Source organism: Schistocerca piceifrons, chromosome 2, assembly GCF_021461385.2.
Source record: "Schistocerca piceifrons isolate TAMUIC-IGC-003096 chromosome 2, iqSchPice1.1, whole genome shotgun sequence".
Lineage (NCBI taxonomy): Eukaryota > Metazoa > Arthropoda > Insecta > Orthoptera > Acrididae > Schistocerca > Schistocerca piceifrons.
Genome location: NC_060139.1, coordinates 1101935573 through 1101957044, shown reverse-complemented (window position 1 = coordinate 1101957044; position 21472 = coordinate 1101935573). Strand labels below are relative to the sequence as shown.

The 21472-nt window shown below is 42.4% G+C and overlaps 1 protein-coding gene across 1 annotated transcript in view; it reads left to right on the top strand.

Moving 5' to 3' along the window:
• LOC124777336 overlaps positions 1–21472 on the top strand; it is a 798431-nt gene that overhangs the window by 532101 nt on the left and 244858 nt on the right. Inside the window, exon 4 of the mRNA XM_047252702.1 lies at positions 15111–15188. Coding sequence (XP_047108658.1) covers positions 15111–15188 — 78 coding nt within the window. The remainder of the gene's footprint in view (positions 1–15110; positions 15189–21472) is intronic.

The window sequence follows — 21472 nt, the reverse complement described above, 5'->3', positions numbered from 1 at the left end:
TGTTTTTAGCTGGATACATCACTGTCGGGATACAGTTCTTCAGACACCTTTGCTTCTCATTCTTCTTCTTGTTTACTTCATAGCTCACTCGAAATTCATCACTCCTAAACCCAACTTAATTTTTCCACGCATGGTTTTATCAGCTGCAAATACTGTAGTACGTTGACCTATACCAATATCCTTTCTTCTGCGTGTCACCTTAACCTTATCAGCTGAAATCCTGTCTGCTATGTGACGACTTGGGATATCGTTATTTGCAGCGTATGCGATGTCGTGTTGCAGACATGTATTGTCGAGCAAATGAATCCACTTATCACGTGGTGCCAAGCGTTTTTGAAGGTTTTTTCCAGGTCCACAGTAGTTATAACCCGGAATATATAATTCCACTGGCAGTTTGCCTAGAATACCGTCACCTTCTCTCTGTGTCTCCTAGCACGCATGTTATGCTGCTGCGGTGGTTGTGGACCGTGCACCCCTTAAATAGCAAATTGTTAACACAAATTCAACTGTTTTGTGCTGCAGGAAAACCAAGCCATTTGACTAGTGCTCTATTTCCCCGACGTCTTACGATTCTCTCCGTGAGAAACACATCTGGTTTTGACTTTTGTACAACTCTTCAGTGTATAAGCAACCTGCAGTTTCTTCAACTTTACTACCCTTCAAAATATAAGTTATAGGATTCATTCTTTGCAACTTGGAAACCGTAAGTATCTCTGTCGACCAGTTTGGCGGATATGATTTCCCAAATGCTGTCTTGTGTTTTGAGATATGCACCAAGTCACCTGCATTAAATTTCTGTTTGCTTGGATCCAATATTTTAATGCGATAGTACGCCCTACCCATGAGTCCATCATCATGAATGTCCATTGGTCTCATTTTTATTGTGCTGTGTGTGGTTCGATTATAATGAGCAGTTATATCTGGGAAGATATCAGTCCATTTTTACGAGTCATGAGGATTCAAACGCGTGCACATCTGATCTTTTATTTTTCTGTTCAAATTTTCCACGATACTCGCCTTCAGGAGGGTGAATGTTGAGTAGTGATGTATTCCATACCGCTGCAACACATTCTTGTAATACCTATTGTAAAACACTCCACCATGATAGGTTTGGAGGTTGTCGGGGCATCGATTCGTCCCTGTCTCCAGCAAACTCTCAAACACATCTGCGAAATTTCTCCCCATTTTTTTATGGGTAACGCGCAGACATATTTGAAGTATGTATCAATAACCATTTCCTCGGTACCCACTATATATAGTGACCGTTCCTCGACCCGCGGACCAAAACTAACACCTTACTGTCCAGGGGCAGGTCGAGAGCCGTAGAGAAGGCAACGCCTCTAGGAGTGGCATCCGAACAAAAGGTCCCGGTCCTCCAGGTTGGCGGTTGTGCTGAGGGTTACCTCTCCACTCACATAAAACATTATCTGGGTCAGGGCGCTCTACATAAGCCTCAGAATCAGGAATGTCTCACTTGGAATCGGAAATGGCAACGGATAACGGGTTTCTCCTTTGGAACATGGAATGTTAGGAGCCTATACAGACCAGGACTGTGCAGAATTTGACCAAAGAATAGCCTATACAGACCAGGACTATGCAGAATTTGACCAAAGAATAGCCTATACAGACCAGGACTATGCAGAATTTGACCAAAGAATTAGAGAAATACCAGCTGAAAGTAGTAGCCCTCCAGGAAATTATATGGAAGGGTAGAGGATCAATCAAGACGAACGCAGGAAGTATACTGTATGGAGACTGTGGCGAACGCCATGAATTGGGTACTGATTCCTATGTACATGACTCAATAATGAAAGCAGTGAACGAATTTAAATCTATTAACAGAATCTCCTACATCACTATCGCAGAGCGAAGTAGTGATATATCCTTTATTAATGCACATGCCCCATGCGAGGATAAGGATAAGGATGACTGCATTAAGGAGGAATTTTATACTGAATATAGACAAATCACAATGTCAAAATAGCATTGGGTGATTTTAATGCCAAATTGCGCCAAGAAAACATCTATAAATCGGTGGTAGGTAATGCAAGCCTGCATCAGGAAACCAGTGACAATGGAATCCATTTGATCACTTTCGCAATTGATAAGAATCTTTGCATCGTGAGTACAAGGTTCCATCGTAAGGATATTCATAAAGGAACACGGATGGCACCAGACGGGCATACAGGAAACCAGATAGACAATCTATGCATTCAGAAGCGTTATGCAAACAGCATCAAAGGTACTCCAACCCTTAGAGGAGCAGACTGTGATTTTGATCACTTCCTGGTGATAAGTAAAATGAACATTAAATATAAGAAAGTGTGCAGAATATCTAAGTAGACTGTACCTAATAACAGAAATAGGTTAAAAGAAACAGAGGTAAGAAGAAAGTATGAGTCAGCAGTAGCAGAAAACCTAATGAGCTGTGATGAGTTGGAAAGTGCCAGTGATGTGAGCAATTAAGGAGACGGTAAACAGTGCAGCCTCTAAGATACTGTCCGATGAAGTGTGGTTCAACCAACTGTGCCAGCAAAAAATGGAAAAAGAAGGTTGGCTACGAAGATGTGATTAGAAAATCTGAGAGACCACGATTTCTGAGACAAGTACACCAGCATAAGAAAGGAAACAGCTACTATACTAAGGCAGAAGAAACGGAAGTATTACAAGGAACTAATAAAAGAGGCAGAAGAGGATTGTATTCATCACACGACAAGACAGATGTACCAAAAAGTAAAGAAAGGAACACAAAAATATAAAAAGAGAGAAACATTTATTAAAGAGACCCAAGGAAAAATCCTCACAAGTGATGCTGAAGTAGAACAGCGTTGGGCAGACTACTTTGCTAATTTACTAAACTGCGAAGACCTCACCGAACCTCTTTTATATGACGCGCCAGACAAAATAGACATCAAAGAAGAGAGACCCAGCGAAGAAGAAATACAGGGAATATTTAAAAATTTAAAAAATAATAAAGCTTCAGGTGAAGATAGAATTGTGGGTGAACTAATAAAGAATGGAGAGCCAGAATTGGTAAAAAGAATGGCGAAATTGATAAGCAAAGTATGGGAATATGGGAAAATGCCTGGCGACTGGAAAATGGCCATAATCTGCCCCATTTTAAAAAAGAATGACCCACTGGATTGTGGTAATTATAGAGGAATTTCTCTTCTTAATGTGACCTACCGAATCCTATCACATTGTCTGCTCAAGAGAGCGATACCACTTGCTGAAGAAATTATCGGTGACTATCAGTGCAGTTAATTACTCGCAATACACTGAGTGCCCAACCCATGCACCTCAAGTAATATTCTTTGGAAAATGGTTCAAATGGCTCTGAGCACTATGGGACTTTAACATCTGACGTCATCAGTCCCCTAGAACTTAGAACTACTTAAACCTAACTAACCTAAGGACATCACACACATGCATCCCCGAGGCCGGATTCGAACCTGCGACCGTTGCAGCAGCGCGGCTCCAGACTGAAGCGCCTAGAACCACTCGGCCACACCGGCCGGCAATACTATAAAAAAACCAGCCCTAAACACGTCTACATTGGTCGTCAATTTCAAATGGCTGCGGGCTGCTATCGTAAGTTTTAGGAGAGACAGGTCGACTAGTGATAACCTTTTTACTCTCATAACGTTGACATCCACATGGTGTTTGTTGACTTCAAAAAAGCTTACGACAGCATACACAGGAGCACAATAACGAGGGTTCCCAAAGAGTTTCAATTTCCTGGAAAGTTAATATGCCTAGTTCGGATGTGCTTGGAAGAAACCTATTGCAAAGTAAAGGCCTACACAAGAGTGTCAAAGGAGTTTGAAGTCAGAACACGCCATATACAAGGAGATGCTTTATCTCCAATACTTTTCAATATGGTTTTGGAAAAGACAGATAGAGAACGCCAAAAAGTAAACCCAGTTGGAGTAAAGACGTGTAGGAATAAAATACATCGTCTTGCTTATGCGGACGATATTGTTCTAATAAGTGGAAACAAAGAAGAACTACAACACATGACGAGTTCCTACAGAAACATTGCAAGGAAAGCAGGATTAGACATTAATGAGAAGAAAACAGAGTACATGGGGGTGAGCAAGGCACCCAATGATGGAAGTCCACTGACAGTTGATAATCTCACTTTTAAAAAAAGTAGACACCTTCAAATATTTGGGAAGCATCATCAATGAACAGAGTAAAATGGAAACTGAAATGAAAGCGAGGATATCAGCAGCGAATAAGGCTTATTTTGGCCTACGAGATGTGTTATCCAGTAGAGTTGTTTCCAGAAGCTTCAAACTTAGGCTATATCAGAGAGTAATTGTGCCAGTAGCTCTATATGGGTCCGAAAGCTTCACATTTAGAAAAGCAGATGAACAAAAATTATTAGTTTTTGAAAGGAAAATATTAAGGAAAATTTTTGGACCCAAGAGTGACCCAGAAACACAGGAGTGGAGAATACTTAAAAACCAGGAACTGAAGGAGGTATATCAACAGGCTGATATTAGTCGAAGGATGAAGAGGAGGAGAGTGATGTTGGCCGGACATGTAATTAGGATAGAGGAGGAACGACTACCTAAAGTAGCATTCTCTGGATCCGTAGGGGGCAGAAGGAAGCGAGGAAGGCCACGAACCAGATGGAAGGATAACATTTTGGACGAGGACGCGGTGGCAAAGGGCCTGAGTGAAGGAGAATGGACTACAAAAGCCAGGAACAGAGAGCACTGCAAGAGGAATTTAGAGGATGCGTATGGTCTCCGAGGCCCAAGCGACAGTTAATAAGAAGAAGAAAAAGATCAGTTACCATTAAAAAGGGGCATTCAAATAAAACCCGGTCACTAGTGTAAAGTAACGGTAACGATTTTATTAACTCAAAAATGTAGTTATGCACAGTACACATACTCAAAAATAGTCGCCAAAGTAGTTGGCACATTTATCCCTTGGAGACACTGGCCGGTCGACTCCACGCTTGAAGAAGCCAGTAGGCTGCCGCCGGATCCAGGCCTGGACGCAGTCACAAACATCGAAACGTCGTCGTCGGTTGCGAATCGACGTCCGCGAATAGCTTGTTTTAGAGGTCCAAACACATGAAAGTCGCACGGTGAAACATCGGGGCTGTACGGTGGATGTTCCAGCGTTTCCCACCGAAACTGCTGCAACGTCGTCTTCACCGCATTGGCCGTGTGTGGGCGGGTATTATCGTGCAGGAGGGTAACGCCACTGGACAACATGCCTCGACGTTTCCACTTGATGGCTCGTCTAAGGTTCTTGATAACGCTGGGCAATGATGGTGGTTCTCCGTTCCAGGAGCTCGACGAGCAGTGGGCCCTTGCGGTCGTGAGCTGCTGTGCCCGCGGCCTTTTGTATCTTCGGAGGTGGTGAAGTCGCGTGTGTCCACTGCTTGTCATGACGCTTGCTTTCCGGTTCAAAGTGTTGACACCATGCCACCTGTGACAATACGCCACAGAAAGTCGTATTCCTCCTCATGATAACGTTGTACGTGACTCAGAGACGGTGCCATTCGAGTACTGCGCTGTTCGGCGGTCAGTGCTGCTCGCAGATTTTTCCCAAGTTCAAGTGCGCGCTGCCCACGCTAATACCCACTAACCTATAGATCTCTCCCGCGGTGATTCTGCGGTTGTCCAAGACTAAAGCATTCACTTCCGCAACCATTTCCGGTTTGATGACACGATGAGCCTGTCCGGGACGAGCATCGTCTTCCAGTGACCCGCGACCCTCAAGGAATCGTTTGCGCCATTCCAAAACACTTGAACGACTCAGACTGTACTCGTAGTACACAGCCTTCATACATCGATGCAGTGCACGGCCTCCGACTCCCTCGGCCGCCAAAAGTCGAATTACTCCTCTCTGGTTCTGCTCACTCGCCTGCATGTTCGGCAGTGGACGGTACCTTGTGTGAGCACCTCCTCTCCGGCGTGAAACCACACTGGTGCAATTCGACATCAAACGGTGCTCACGTGTCAGCCTCAACCAATAGATGGCGCCACCATACCGGCCGGCCTTACGTGTAATGCAAAGGTAGAAGCACATGACCAGGTTTCATTTAGACGAACCTCATATAGCCGTCCGGAGTGGCCGAGCGGTTCTAGGCTCTACAGTCTGGAACCGTGCGACCGCTACGGTCGCAGGTTCGAATCCTGCTTCGGGCATGGATGTGTGTGATGTCGTTAGGTTAGTTAGGTTTAAGTAGTTCCAAGTTCTAGGGGACTGATGACCTCAGCAGTTAAGTCCTATAGTGCTCAGAGCCATTTGAACCATTTTTGAACCTCATATATCTGAATCCATTATTCTCATGTGAATATGCCGTCGTATTTACAAGACCAGCCTGCCATAAGTCATCCAAACCTTCATTCACAACATACCGACGTGGGCGTGTATTGCGTCCTGGTTTGTGCAGTTCTCGAACTACTGTCTCTATACTTATTCGATAATACCTCTCTCTCTCTCTCTCTCTCTAAGCTCGGAGATTATTGAAACAACCTCATTCAAATGAGCTGTGTTACCTACAGCAGCTGATGCCATGAATGAACGTATTCGATCTATTAGCTCTTTGGGATCATCGTAGTATGTGTACTGTGGGATTCGACTCTTCGCTGTTCTATTCTCAATATCAATACCATCACGGCTAGTGCTGTTGTTGTTTTCACCATTGAGTACTGGTTTTATATTTCTTGTTACTCTGGCTTTTTGCGATCTTATGTACATCAGTCAAATGTAGTATTTCACCTATACATATATTTTCCCTTCAGTAGCCTCAACCTTCTCAGTTAAGTCGGTTACCTTCTTACCGATTTCAGTAACTATCTCATTTAGTGTGCTGATCATTCTCAGAAGAGTCCGATAATACATCTCTAGCTCCCTGCGCATACCTCAAGATTTATGCGCGATAGTCTGAATTTTCGCATCCATGGACAAGCGAATATTCTCTCTATGTACACCGATTCTCTCGGGTTGAGAGTCAGACATGCGTACGAACGTGTCCATGATGCAGCGGATCTGATGTGCTCACCTCTCAATGTACAGAAACTCCTGAAGTTTCGCCTATATCTAATGTCATTCAGTTTTCCTGTTTTATGAATAACGACAAACCCATACTGTGAATGATTTCAGCAATCAGCACATATCTTTACAAAATCATTGAATGACATGTCAGTTCGTAAATGTGCTTGGTAAAGTGCTTTAAATTCAGATTGTGTTGTTGTTTGAAGGCTATAATTACGTTTGCATTATCCCTAATCAACTGTTTCAGGACTCAGGAATATGTGTAGCGTAGATAACATCAGTACGCATATGACGACCGAAACAGAAATATTTTCGAATTTGGTCATATTTTTCCACAGAAACATCGTGAAATATGAACACAATGTTTGGCTTTATTTTTTCAGGTGGGGTGATATCACCGCTTTCACTGAATGTCGCGTACGTAACGCCTTTTACACCGCGCAGTATCTCCTGTAATAGACGATACTTGGGCTGAAACAGCGTTTTTGAGATTACACAAACATGTTCAAATCGGACTCCATCTACATGTGTTAGTACTATCATGAGAACATTAGTCTTTCCACTAGTGGATTGACTTATAATAATTGCTCTTATATTATCAGGAAGGAGTATTCCATTCTTCTTCTTCTGGTCTTCTTTTACATCTTCTGACACCGACTACGTCAGGTAGACATAGAAAGACACGCACACGCACACACTTTTGTAAGGATGGTGATAATATGTGCAGCCACTATACCTCCATCACTTAACCAACTGAGCCACAATGGATACACAGAGAATTCATATTTACCCATGAAAAGTAACTTCATCATTCAGTTTTAAATGACTGGCGAGGAAGTGTTTGAGGCAATTGTCTGCTGCTGCATGATTACAGGTGCAGCATTGAAAATAAATGTATTAATAAGTGTAATACTTGGATTATAATGAGAGAGGTAAGAAACAAAGCACAAACACTGTTTGAGATTATATAAACTTATTATTTATTTAAATATCATACATCGGATGCAGTATTTAAAAAGAATCGCCAGACAGTACACTATTTTCCAAACAAAGCTTTTTGGTATGCAATAAATTCTGTGGATCAAACGGATGGGCACCTTGCAATACTCTGGTTGTTCACACGTACATTTAACCTGTTTCTCTTTTGGCTCTAACTGACGCAGAAACAAGGTTACTGTTCCAAATGAGCAACATGTACACTATGCAGGCGTAGAAAGCTTACAACTTCGTTATGTGTGGATTATATGCTTGCGAATCACCGATTCAGTCCGTACAAGGCAAGACGTAGCACAGTATGCACACTGTATAAGTTCATAACTGAGGCGTGCCATAGAAAACACAGTTGTCACCTGATTCCACGCATAATGCAGAGTCATCATACACTGTTAAAATAGATAGTGTCACAGCAGTAAGGCGAATTTTCGGTGGAGTATGAGTTGGATAATACTCTGTGGCCGTCTGCTGATCGATGTAGCGCTCTGCACGACATTTTTCATCGCAGTCGAACTTACAAAAAGGCACTTTTACACCCTTCGACGGTCTTTCAGTTCCTGTCCTCACGTGCCAAGCCCTAGTCACGATGTGCTTCTGTACCAACACTTACACTTCGTTCGACTAGAAGTTAAATTGTATAGGACTGCAAACTATAGGCGCGTTCGCTACCTTCTAATCCGTAGCGCCTGCACTCTGTCTCTTCGCTACCAGAGGGGTGGTCTGCTGGGAAGGGTCACGTGTCAGCGACCAGTACTGTCCTCCATCTTGTTGTTCAGGACGACCAGCAGCACTCCAGTCGTTGGGAACCAGCTGCACATCCTCATCACACAAACTGATGACCGGGACAGACAATAACAGCTCCAGCAAGTGGGCTACGTGTGGAACCTTCTTATGCACGGCATCTTCATTCTGCCCCTGCGCTACCACACGGATGTCTGGTGCCTCGGGTCGTATGTCAGCGACCAGTATTGACTTCCATCTTGCTGTTAGGGCCACCAGCAGCTTTCGAGACGTCGGGATCAGGCTGGGCATCCTACACACAAATCGATGTGTGGTAAAGACAATAGGAGCTCCTTGTCCTACAGGATCCCACGTCGTTGCTACAGGTCCGGACACGCTGGAGGTTGCTGCTGCTGCTGCTGCTGCAGGTCTGAACGTGGTGGTTGCTGGGGGTCCGGTGGTCACCCGTACTGGCCTCGACAGATCGAAGAAGGAGAAAGTGTCACATGCAGACCGAGAGACGAGACAACCAATAAAATTTCTAACTACAGACACAGACGTAATATGTGGCACTTACTTTTCTGCTTCTTCCTGTTCTGCAGTGGTGTGCTGGATCTCGACTGCTGCTGCTGATGCTTCACAGGTCTTCTTCTTCTTCTTCTTCTTCTTCTTCTACTGCCGCTGCTACTGGCTGACTGAGTGAGAATAAGCCTGTGGGGCTGCTGAGCCCGCCTTATATCTCCTCCAATGACGTCACCAGACACTGCAACCCTATTGGCCAAAGTCGTCAGCATTCCTATTGGTTTCCGCGCTTTTTTTCTGGACTGCCATCTTGGATTACTTCATGAGAGACGAGGGGAGACGGAAGTGGGGGAGGGCTAACAGTGCCCTCTGGTGATGGTATTGTGAACTAGGGCAGTTGGTCTCTGAACACAAAATTTGATATTCCTGCCAATAAATTCGAATTTCCCACCATTTTTCCCTTGGTCGCCTGCATCACAGTAGGGGGGGGGGGGGAGGGGAGGGCGCTGGGAGTTCCCTGAGGGTATGAATTTCACTTATGTTAGTTATGTGTTCCACTGATCAATCTCAAAGTAACCATTATGATGTGGAACATGCCAAGTGGATAAGAAATGCACACATGAAATGAAGATTTTATTTTAAAGCTCAAAATTTTTATTACCTACCTAATTCCCTTAAATAGCACAAAATGCATATATTATACCTATAGATTTATTTATTCCCATTCAAGCATTCATCTATGGTATAGAAGGAGTTATCAGGGAGATATGATTTCAGTTTATTTTTAAAACTGTTACTGGTGTCTGTCAGACGTTTTATTTCATCTTTCTGTGCCAAAGATAGGTTAAGTAGAAGATAGTGCAAGTCTTTCTTTCTTGTGGTGTTATAATCACGAAAGTCAGTGTTGCTTTTAAACTGATCCGTGTTGTTGAGAACAAATTTCATTACTGAATAAATGTACTGTGAGGCTGTTGTAAGGATTCCTAACCTTTTAAAGAGATGCCTACGAGATGTGCAACTATGAGCCCCACACATTATTCTAACCACTTTCTTTTGAGCAGTGAATACTTTTTGCCTAAGTTTTGAGTTACCCCAAAATATTATTCTGTATGACATCAGAGAGTGAAAGTACGCAAAGTATGTTAACTTGCTAATTTCTGTATCCTCAAAATTAGCAATTATTCTGATTGCAAAATTTGATGAACATACTCGCTTTAGGAGACCTAAAATATGATTTTTCCAATTAAGATTCTCATTCTCTTAGTATGCTCAATCCTGGCTACTGACTGCTGTTGATGTGTAAAATTTATTGAAGGAACTGTTCTCCTCGCAGTAGAAAATTAGATGTACTGTGTTTTTTCAAAGTTCAGAGCAAGCCCATTCACAGAAAACCAATTAATATCTTTTCCAGAGACATTATTTCTATCATTTTCTATTGAAGTTTATTTTACTGAATTAATAATGACGCCTGTATCATCAGCAAACAGTGTCAGTTTAGCTTCATGTTCGAGGTAAGAAGGGAGGTCATTCAGATATATCAAGAACAGAAGGGGACCCATGATCGAACCCTGTGGAATACCTAACGCAATTTCACCACAGTTAGATGGACTGGGAAACTCCCTTACATCACTTAAGCCATATAAAGAAACATTGTGCTTCCTGTCCTGTAGGTATGACTTAAACCACTCATGTGCTGTTCCATTTATACCATAGAATTGTAACTTTTGTAACAATGTCGTGGTTCACAGAATCAGATGCTTTGGTTAAGTCACAAAAATTCCTATTGGTAAAATTGTACTATTTAAAGACTCTATTACATGGGCAGTGAAATTGTATATTGCCGTATCAATGGAACATCATTTTTGAAATCGAAACCGTGATTTACTAAGTATCCCGTTACTGCTGACATGGCTAATCATTCTCGAGTACATTACTTTCTCGACAGTTTTTGAAAATGCCGCGAGCAAGGACACCGGTTAGTAATTGTTGACATCTGTGGTGTCCTATTTTTTTTGTAGAGAGGCTTGACAGTGGCATATTTTAACCTGTCTCGGAAAATGAAAATACCTTGAGTTAGTGATGCATTACAGATGTGACTAAGAACATCAGCTGTAACTGCTCCACATTGTTTTAATATCTTGTTAGATATGTCATCTACTCCAACAGAACATTTATTTTTCAAAGATTTGATGGTTTTCCGTATTTCACAAGAGGTTGTTAGATGAAAACTAATCTGACTAGGATTTCTCAAAACTGCCTCTTCCATGTACTTCTTGGCTTTTTCTTTTGAACTATTCTCACCTATTTTTTCACCAACACTTAAGAAGTTGTTGTTAAATACATTAGCTACTTGTGTACCGTTGGTTAAGATGGTCTCATTCTCTTTAACGGTAATACTACCTACCCCACTGATTACTTTTCCAGCCTCTTCTAACAACGTTCCATACTGTTTTGATTTTATTGCCGAGTTGTTAATTTCATCTCTAATATACATATTTTTTGATTTTGTGACTGGTTTTCTCAGTGCAAAATAACTTCTGGGTCTTAAGTAATTCTTGCTGCCTCACACAATTTTCTTTTCCTTTCTGAAGACACTTTAATGTCTGCCCGTACGCTGGGTGATTTTGAGACAGTTGTACTGTTTACTGTAGCAACGTGACCACTGTTCCACAGGCGAAATCATTTTGTGTCTTGGAAGTTGCGCGAATTCAATGCATTGCTCAAGTGCATCCCGCCGTGGATTCAGCAAGAAGACGCCTCTGTAGAAGCAGATGTCTGACTGGCATACAAAATTCTTGCAAGCTGGATGCGTGTGGAAAGGGAAGAACACCGGCCGGCCACACACGCCTGATTAAAATCTCGAGCGTATCCGAGGTGCTTTTGCACAGAGCTATCGCAACACCACAAGATGAACACGCCAGCAACTTCAACTTCCAGAAACAGCGGTGTGACATGTTCAGAAACGACGTTTGCATACGAAGACTTACAAATTGCAGTTGCTGCAACGGCTGCGTCCCGGCAATCGTAACAGAATTTTGCATTTCAGTTGTCTAGGATATGGTAGAGGACATTTTTTTCCGAACGACTCATCGACGTTTCATCGATCGGGTAAAGTAAACCGCCAAAGTGTAAGAATTTGGGGATCACAAAATCCTGGTTTCGTCGTCGAACATGAAAGAGACTCACCGAAACTGAATATGTTTTATGCCGTTTTTGTTCACAAATTTACGGACCTTTCTTTATTTCGGAGGAAACTGCGTCAGAAATATCATACCTGGACATGCTGCAAAGTTGGTTGTCCCTCAACTTCACGAAGATTGCAGTGATTTCATTTTTGTAGGTGGCGGAGTCCCGCCTTACGTTCACCTCTTAACACCTCTGTCCCACAACGCTGGACAACAAGGTCTGGTTCATAGCTTTTGGCCTACGATGTCACCGGACCTCGTACCTTGCGATTTGTGTGTGTGTACATACAAAGAGAGAGTCCTTGTCCCATCTGTGACAGCTATTCTTCCATAGCTGAGAAATCGAGTTGTCGAAGCTGTCGATTCAATTAACAGGGGCTTGTCGATTCGTGTGTGGAATGAAATTGACTGCCGTCTCGATGATTCTCGAGCAACGGACGGTGCTCGTGTCCGGTGTCTGTGCGAACATAAGACTCTGAACCGCCCTCTGTCCTGTGACGCGCGCAATGTGTTTCTATCTTTTGTATTTTTCGGGTAATAAATAACTGAAATCTTTTCCGTGTTTTTTAATCAGCTGGTCTAATTACGGGTAAAAAATGAACGTTTATTGACTCGATAATTTAACTAAAAGGACTTGTGAACATGATAAAATGTGACAATTGCTGGTGCCAGATATATATTAAGTTCGATACGTGATAAACCTTAAACCTCGGTTCTGAGATTATATCACAAAGATAGAGATGCGAAACCTGAAGGCTCTCGAACACGAACACTTAACACGACGTGGTGATGCACAAAGCAACTACCGAACACTGGAAGTTACGGACTAAAGCGGACTGAGAAATCAGTGGCATGATCCACAGTGGTTTCATATAATGCAGACGCACTCAGGGTCTTGAACTGAATCGTTAAGCAGTCAACACACCCCAACATGTTCAAGCTTCTATTTGAATCAAACAGTAGCTTACGAAATCACCTAAATTTCAAAGTATTCAAAACTCGCTACATGACCCAAACTAATAACACTATGAATGTGTCCAGGAGTGTTGAAACATACTAAATTACCGAGAAGAAGCTGTTACGAGCAAGCCGTCTTACCCTTACCCAGCCTCCCCACGAGGCGGGGGTTTACGCCTGCTATCCCGTACCAGGCCGCACACGTGGTTCAGAAACGTCTCTGCTACCCTCCAAGCTTCTTCTACAGTTTGCCCTACACTCACAGCAGCAGACAGTTCTGAGTTCTACAGCTATGCAAGTAGAATTCGTAACTGCGCGCACACACACACACACACACACACACACACACACACACACACACACACACACACATACGGGAAGGGACAGCTAAAGTGTAATGTGACACTAAGACGCTGTGAACATGAGTGTTGGACTCAGAGAAGTAGCAAATCTTAATGCACCTTGCGCAAGTGCATCTGAATCGGACCATTTGCGGACAAGTTAAACACAATACATGAAAAATGTGTAAACTGCGGCTGATATGAACGCACTCAGCTGCTGACCACTCTTATGTCGGAGGGAATTCACTCACTGCACCGTAAATTGGAGTGACATGAAGAGGCGTACAGAGAGACCCTTCAATATGTGATCTCGAGAACGGAAACAAATAGATTTATGTCCGTTAAGAAACAGGTGAAATGCAGGGATTTTACACTTTGCTGGTTTCGTGATACATTTTTGCACTAGCGACCCAAAGATCCCACTAGAAACAACGGCAGTCCTGGGTTACAACACAGTACATCTACGGTATGAAGCTGCCGACAGTGCCGTAAAAATGCGGCTAAAAACGCAGTAAACAACCAGTATAAAAAACTGTTAATTCCGGCTATTAATAGACAAGTGCGAACTGTCCGAAAATAGAACAGAAACAAAAGAACTTGGAAAAAAGCAAGTTTCAAAATACGCCAAAAAAGGCGTTGTTACGGAATCGATTTGTTCCCTTAACCCAGGAGTTTCCAGAAACCCACGGGCCACATGCGGCCCAATGCAAGCATCTATCACACGATCGGGGGAAAAAAACCGTAAAAATCCGTTTGTGTAAACTTACGATAAATTGAATATTTTTTAATATTATTACTTAGTTACTAAGTTCGACCATATGTGTACATTGTGAGAGTTTCGATGAGCCGGTTCAGTTGTATTGTTGAAGTGCGTATGATGGTGTATAGAAATCAGTTTGATTTGGACATTAGTTTCCTAGTCTTGTATTATCACCGTTTCTCTTCATTTTTAAACGGATGATACAGTGATGACGTACCAAGAAGTCGAAACTGATTGTAATACTGTTACGTAACCCTGGAGTGAAAAGTAATGGTTTTTGTGTATGTTGGTGTCGTATGTTTGCCAAATAAATAAAAGTGGTGAGCCGTGCTGTCTGTGTCGTCTTGCCACGATTCGCGCGGCTGCCCCCGTCGGAGGTTCGAGTCCTCCCTCGGGCATGAGTGTGTGTGTGTGTGTTGTCCTTAGCGTAAGTCAGTTTAAGTTAGATTAAGTAGTGTGTAAGCCTACGGACCGATGACCTCAGCAGTTTGGTCCCGTAGGAACTTACTACAAATTTCATTTTCGAGAGACACGGTGAAGATAAAATGCACAAAGCTGTACCGTAAAGACCGGCACCACTGTAATTTTTCCTGTTCTTTACTTTTGCAGAGAGAGCCTATAAAGTTTGACGTGCACCTGCGAGGAGCTCCTGAGGAGGTGGTGCGTCTCGTCAAGAACATCCAAGATGTAAGTGGCAAGCGCGTGCTGCCTACTAGCTCACTGCAACCAGTCCAGCAAGTTATATTCTTACATTTTTAATTGGCCTTACGAATTTGTCCGCACGGCCGTCTTACAACTCGTTATGTCCTTCTTTGTTTCCAACATTTCAAAATAATGCGATACTATAAAGGACATACAGAACAAACTAACAGAAATTTATCGAATTACAAATTTTCACATACAATTTTTAAGTAAAGACTGAGTAAGATTAAGAATATGACATGAAAATCGGGATACGTGGAGCAGTCCGCCTAACACTGCAGTACGAACTGATAAATACTCTTTCATGTATTCCATAGAAATAGCTCCTTTCCATCTTAGTCTACATTAAGCGCGGTGTACTATCTTACCTAAAATTACGGGAACAAGTATTTTGGTAGCACTGTTGAAGGCGGTACAAATGCTGAAGGCGCGGTTCAGATTTCATTTGTTTACCATCTCGGTTTGATATAGTCAGGTGTTTACGTTTATTATAAACTCATATTAGTCTATAGATAGCTGCGTCAGCAGTAGCTAACAAGATGTGGAGACTGGTTGGCAACGGAAGGCCGAAACCTCTGAGCTTACTTTCAAGAATTTTTACGTGCTGCTGTTTCTAACTCACCGTAAAAATGTATGGCGTGGATCATCTTCCTCGCCATAAACGTGTGGGAACGAGGTACTTTCTGAAATTTCAGTGAGTAAGCTTGAGTTTGGAAACAGTTGGTGCGAAAATTCTGGATGTTTTTGTCTTACGAAATCGTGGCACTGCTGGCATTATTGACCGGATCGGAGCACCGTGGCTACTTTTCAGTTCCGATGTTTTCGACCAAACGCCTCAGCAGTTGGCCGTCAGTTGCTTTCTCGTCTGCAGACGCTCGCTTATCGAGGATGTCCACATCGTTATTTCAAAGGATTCAGCAGCTGTTAGCTATTGGACGTGCAGGACTGCCACCGGCGCCTCTCCATTGGCGAATTTGGGGCCTCAACCCTCTTGTGGGGACCGCAGCTCCTGCCGTAGGCTGTAGTTTCCTTTTGAATGTCGACAACGTGTAGCTCATGTAAGCATATTTTTCAATAAAGCTTAATTATTATTAAACATACATTACAAATCCCTAAATAGATAGATTTTCTGGAGAGAAGAGGGAGTGTCAAAGCCGCAGGACTACCTCGGTACAGCCACGAACGAAGGGCAGTCAGACGATGTGTAGTTTCCAAGATATGACAGGTATGTTATGGCCTTACCATTGATTAGAATCAGTGAGTCTTCAACAGCCGAACCGAGCAGGCTATAAGAAGACGGGCTTCGAGGACGGCCACACAAGTGGCAGATAAGTTACTGGCTCTGTCTACGAGGCCGGCCTCCTGTTTTGTGCACAATGAACGCCTTCTCTTCGTGCTCTCTCTTTTATTCTCCCAGAAGCGTTTCGCCTTTTTTCACTGTAAGGTATCATCGGTGGAGTGTATAATGATATAGTTAATATATACTTTGTTTCGATATGTACTATTCGTAGAATATAAAACGGTTCAATTCTCGCTTTTTGTGTAAATAAGTGATTACTTACAGTTCTTCTTGTTTTTAGTTGGCATCGGCGTTTCCTCTCATCTGGTCACACGAAGATCGCACTACCGCTCCATTTCCGAAACATTAGCGTGTTTTATGTTTCGAACGTTTTTCTTCCCCCTTTTCATTTTGTTTGCCCTTGTTGTTTTGAGAAACTATCAGCCTTCTGTCACTAACATAGACATTTGATCCAAAACTGTGACCTCAAGACGTAACTACTTTGAGTTCACCGTGTATCTTACCCTGTTTGCTTATTTATGTGCATGTTGCCAACCTAACGAAGTATATGCCGAAAACTAACGCCTACTCATTTCTGTTATGCTTGTGTGTGTGTGTGTGTGTGTGTGTGTGTGTGTGTGTGTGACAGAAAGAGAGAGAGAGAGAGAGAGAGAGAGAGAGAGAGAGAGAGATGCATGGAATTTTTTGTTTCTTTTTTGTCCAGAGGATGGTTGAGAGTTCTTGTGTTCAGTTGATTTGAGTTTTGGTTCAAATGTTTTGTGTAGAGGCTGATGGACACGTGGAGGTGATGTGCTATTATTTTTATCATTACTATTATGATAATTTGATCTATTACTGTAAACCATTAGTTGTTTGGCGTATGTATTTGATCATTCTACAGGGTTTTCTTTTCTGCTTTGGTTTACTGTATGTGGTAATTTTCTTGAACGGTCATGAGATGTTTTTTATTGTTGATTCTAATTATTTTCATGTCTTCTTCTCTAGTGGTTGGTTTGTGACTGTGTTCTCTTAGGTGTTCTGCTAATGTAGAGTTTGTCCCATACTTGCACGTCCTCATCTATACCTGCTTTCTGGTATATATCTCTGCTTTTTTGCCAGTTTTGGGGTGTATTTTTGAACAGAATTGTCTGTTGTGTATGCTATGTTTATTCCTTGTCTTTTGAAAATGTTGGTGATTTTGTGTGTGAGTTTGCGTTTGTATGTCATCGTGTGTTTTCTCTTAGACACTCCTGATTATTCTGTGTAGTTGTTATGGTACTGGGTGTTTGTGATTGTGTTTGGTTCTGTTGTGATGTTGTCAATGGTTGTGTGGTTTCTGCTTTTATTTTACTTTTAATTTCTTCGTTTAGCTTTGGGATTGTGTTCCAATTGTGTCCATTGGTTTGGGCTATTTGCATTATTATGTCCAATTCTTTTAGGTAGTTTTCTTTGTTGAGTGGGTCGGTGTTGAGTCTATGGAGCATATGTCGAAGCGTTGCTTGTTTTGTGAGTGTAAGTGGTTCGAGCATTGGTCGATGATAATGCCAGTTCTTGTGGTTTACGGTAAATTACAAACATATGCGTATTGTTTTGCTTCTTGATTGTTATAGTCAGAAAGTATAATACATATCTAAACAAAAGTATACCGCAACTGTTACCATAGCTCCTAGTGATTATGCTTTAAAATGAAAAACGCGAAACCAGTGTGGGAGAATAAAATACAGTACAGCAAGAGAAGGCGTTTTTTATTTACGAAACAAATTACTATGTTAAGGTTATTTATGAATTCAACAACCAGTTTCATTTTCTGCCAGAGAAACAATGTTTTCCACTTTCGTATCATCTAGACCCATTCACATGAATTTTTGTATTTGATACTCCGTTTTTCTAGATCTTACGAGGTGAGTCGAGTGTGAGCTCACTAGTCTCGAAGTGTGTTTGTCATTGTGCTTCTTTAATTATGCAAGAGCTGATGAACAGTAGTGGATGGGGACAAGATGATACGCCGAGGTGGTTATGTCAAGTCGTTATTAAGAATTCTCTAAGGCTGTGGCCGTCAAACTTCTGTGCTTGAAAGCCAATGTCTGCTTCGTAGGTCAACACCTCGGACCGCATAGGAAATATGGGGGAGTAGTCACTGAAAAAGATTTTCCAGTTTTCACCAAACCATCAACAACCTATTGATAGCATTCCACTTACACGTTTTGAATTTGCCTATTGTGAGGTAACTCGCCATAAATTTTTAAGTGAAAAAGTAACTAATATATTAGAACTACGTAAATTTTTCTGAAGGCTTACACAGTGACCAGATTTCCATACTTAAGCGAGTACTGTCGCCCGTGCCACCACAACAGGATTCCATGTTTGTTTCTCTGAATTGTGGGCGAATTTTCCAGGCGCCTTCACGCCCCAGTATCAGAAAGAATACCAAGCGGCTGCAGTAGATCGTTTTGAATCGGTATTTTGCATTAGGAAAAATACTGGGTGGCACACGAAAAACCGGCCCCTAGTACTAGACTTCTCATTGTTGCGCGCCAATTCTCATCTCTTGTTTCGAAGTTGTCGCATGCATTAGCTTATTTGTTATTTCTTTATTGTCTAATTATTACACGTTTAGCAATTCGTTGTTGTGTGTGCTCGTGGCGGGCAACCGTTAGTGCGTAACTGGCGAGCCCGGTTTCTCGTGCGCCACCCTGTGTAACAGAACAGAGTCGGTTGTAAATGTTATAACTTAATAAAGTAAAAATTATTACAAAGGAATAGAATGATGGTGATAGCTTTGTGTATAAAAGGGTTTATAAGTCAGTTCTATTTGTTGTACTGTGCGTGTCTTTTGGAATTTAGTGACTGCTACTGGGAAAAACACGTTGGCCACTTTTGCCAACAAGTAATGTGGCCATCTCGGCTTTAGTGATCCACAGAAGAAACTACCAAATTGGAATAAAAAAACGAGGAAGTAAATTTTTTGGCCAAAGACGTTTTAAACACTGATACTGAGAAAAGTTATTTCTCTCCTTACAAGCTTGGTAACAAAAGTAATACAAATGACTTATCCTCCGTCAGAGCACTCAAAAACAAAGTATTTAGTAATAGGTAACGGAACAAGCTTCCTCACTCAGTCTCACTCACAACAATGGCGATTTATATTAGAGGTAGTGTGACCACTCCTCGACAGGCAGCAGCACTGTAAAAAATTTGCAGTGGCCATTAATCCAGAAAAATTACTCATTGCACTGTATTACAACAGCCTTAATTTGACTGCATATTAAGTGCTACAAACGTGTACCACAGTCAAAGATGACCGTCTCTATAATGCGCATTCGCGAGTCCGTGTGACTTCCGTTTGGCATTTATACCGTAGCAGCTGATCGGCACTATATAGCCGCGCACGCTACCCAGTTGTCAGCTTTCGAACAAAAACAATGAAATAGTCACCCTCTCGTTTCCATTAACCTCGCAGTGGCCGCGCTACGTAATACTCTCTGCCCGTGACATAAGTGACAAGCTTCACGTAGATCACGGCTGAATTCACCAACGTCAATTAAAATTAAGCGTATCTTAAAATATTACTGTCTCTCTAAGCATTTTGTTTGTTGCTGAGCAAGAAAAATACTCTCTTAACAAGCTCGTGACGTTCGTCGACATTTTAGCATTCAGCTGTTAGGTGCTGTATCTATATTATCATAAAGCACGGTTGAGCACTGCGGGCCACACGAATACCAGTTTGAAGACCGTTGCTCTGAAGTCACTGACCTTTTGACTGTGCGTAGATAAGTCGAGCTTTTCAGGGATACAGAGCCAATGATTTCGTTTATCTTCCAACAAGACGATCGTGAATACGAAGCCTTTCTCTTCGAAAGAAGCGTCTTTCAAATACGCTTACTTATAGTTAATTCGTCCACGGAAAAGATTAGAACCTATGACGCAATGCCTAAAATACCCTGCACTAAACGCGTGTGCGTTCCACCTTGCCAAGAGCTAGGCTTCTCTGCGGATTGCTAGTTGAAGGTGGCCGGGTTCGATTCCCGGCCGGGTCAGAGATTTTCCCCGCTCAGTGAGTATCGTCGCAATTGGCATTACGCTGCTGAGATAGCTATAGGGGAGCGTCCCTAAAGCCAATAAATTCAAAGTATAAAATAAGTCCCTCTATTCACTTCATTACAGTTGAGCAATTCTTCCATGATCTCATCCGCCCATTATCTGTCTGCAACGTCTCACCAACTCAGATGCGAGCAGTATGGCTGTCAGACTTAATCCATCTTCAGAGTGTCTTAGTTTGCGCACAGAGACAACAGTGCAGTGATCTATTTCATTTGTAAAGATATCTACATAATAATTTTCGTAAACGAAATGTCTAAAATGTGCTGTGTATAGTATGCGACGCTGGTGTGCCCGCACCGCTTCGAGCTCACAGTACCTCGTACTTTTTAAGCATTCTAAGGAAGCGTAATGTGCTTGTAGTCGGAGTTTCTTACTCAGACGGCTCCTAACCTAGTACAGCAGATAGGTCACCTACAAATAACCTACCATAGGGATACGCATCGATTTTGATCAGCTTTGAATATGTTGTAGTGGACTGCAAGAGGCGCACATATTTTTTATACGTGGCCATGTTGCTGTTGTGCTGGAACACCTCCTGAAAAAAATTAAGTTTAATACAATGGTGGGAGCAAAATAGCAACGCCAAAAAATGATTGTGCAGTAATAAAATTTCGGGACGTTGCAAGACCACAGTTTTAATATAAGCGCGAGATATACCTTTGCAAATGTAAAATGCTCGTACATTAATAGCCGATGTAACCGCCAGAATTTTGAATGCAGGCATGCAATTGTGCATTCAGTGTGATGTACAGGTGGCGGGTTGGTGCGTGTGGCACTTGGTCGGCCAATACAAGGACTGTTAATACTGACTGCTGCAGTTGTCGTCCGATGACCTCGTATGTGCTCGATTGGATGTGGTGATGGAGCCGGCCAAGGCGACATGTCTGCA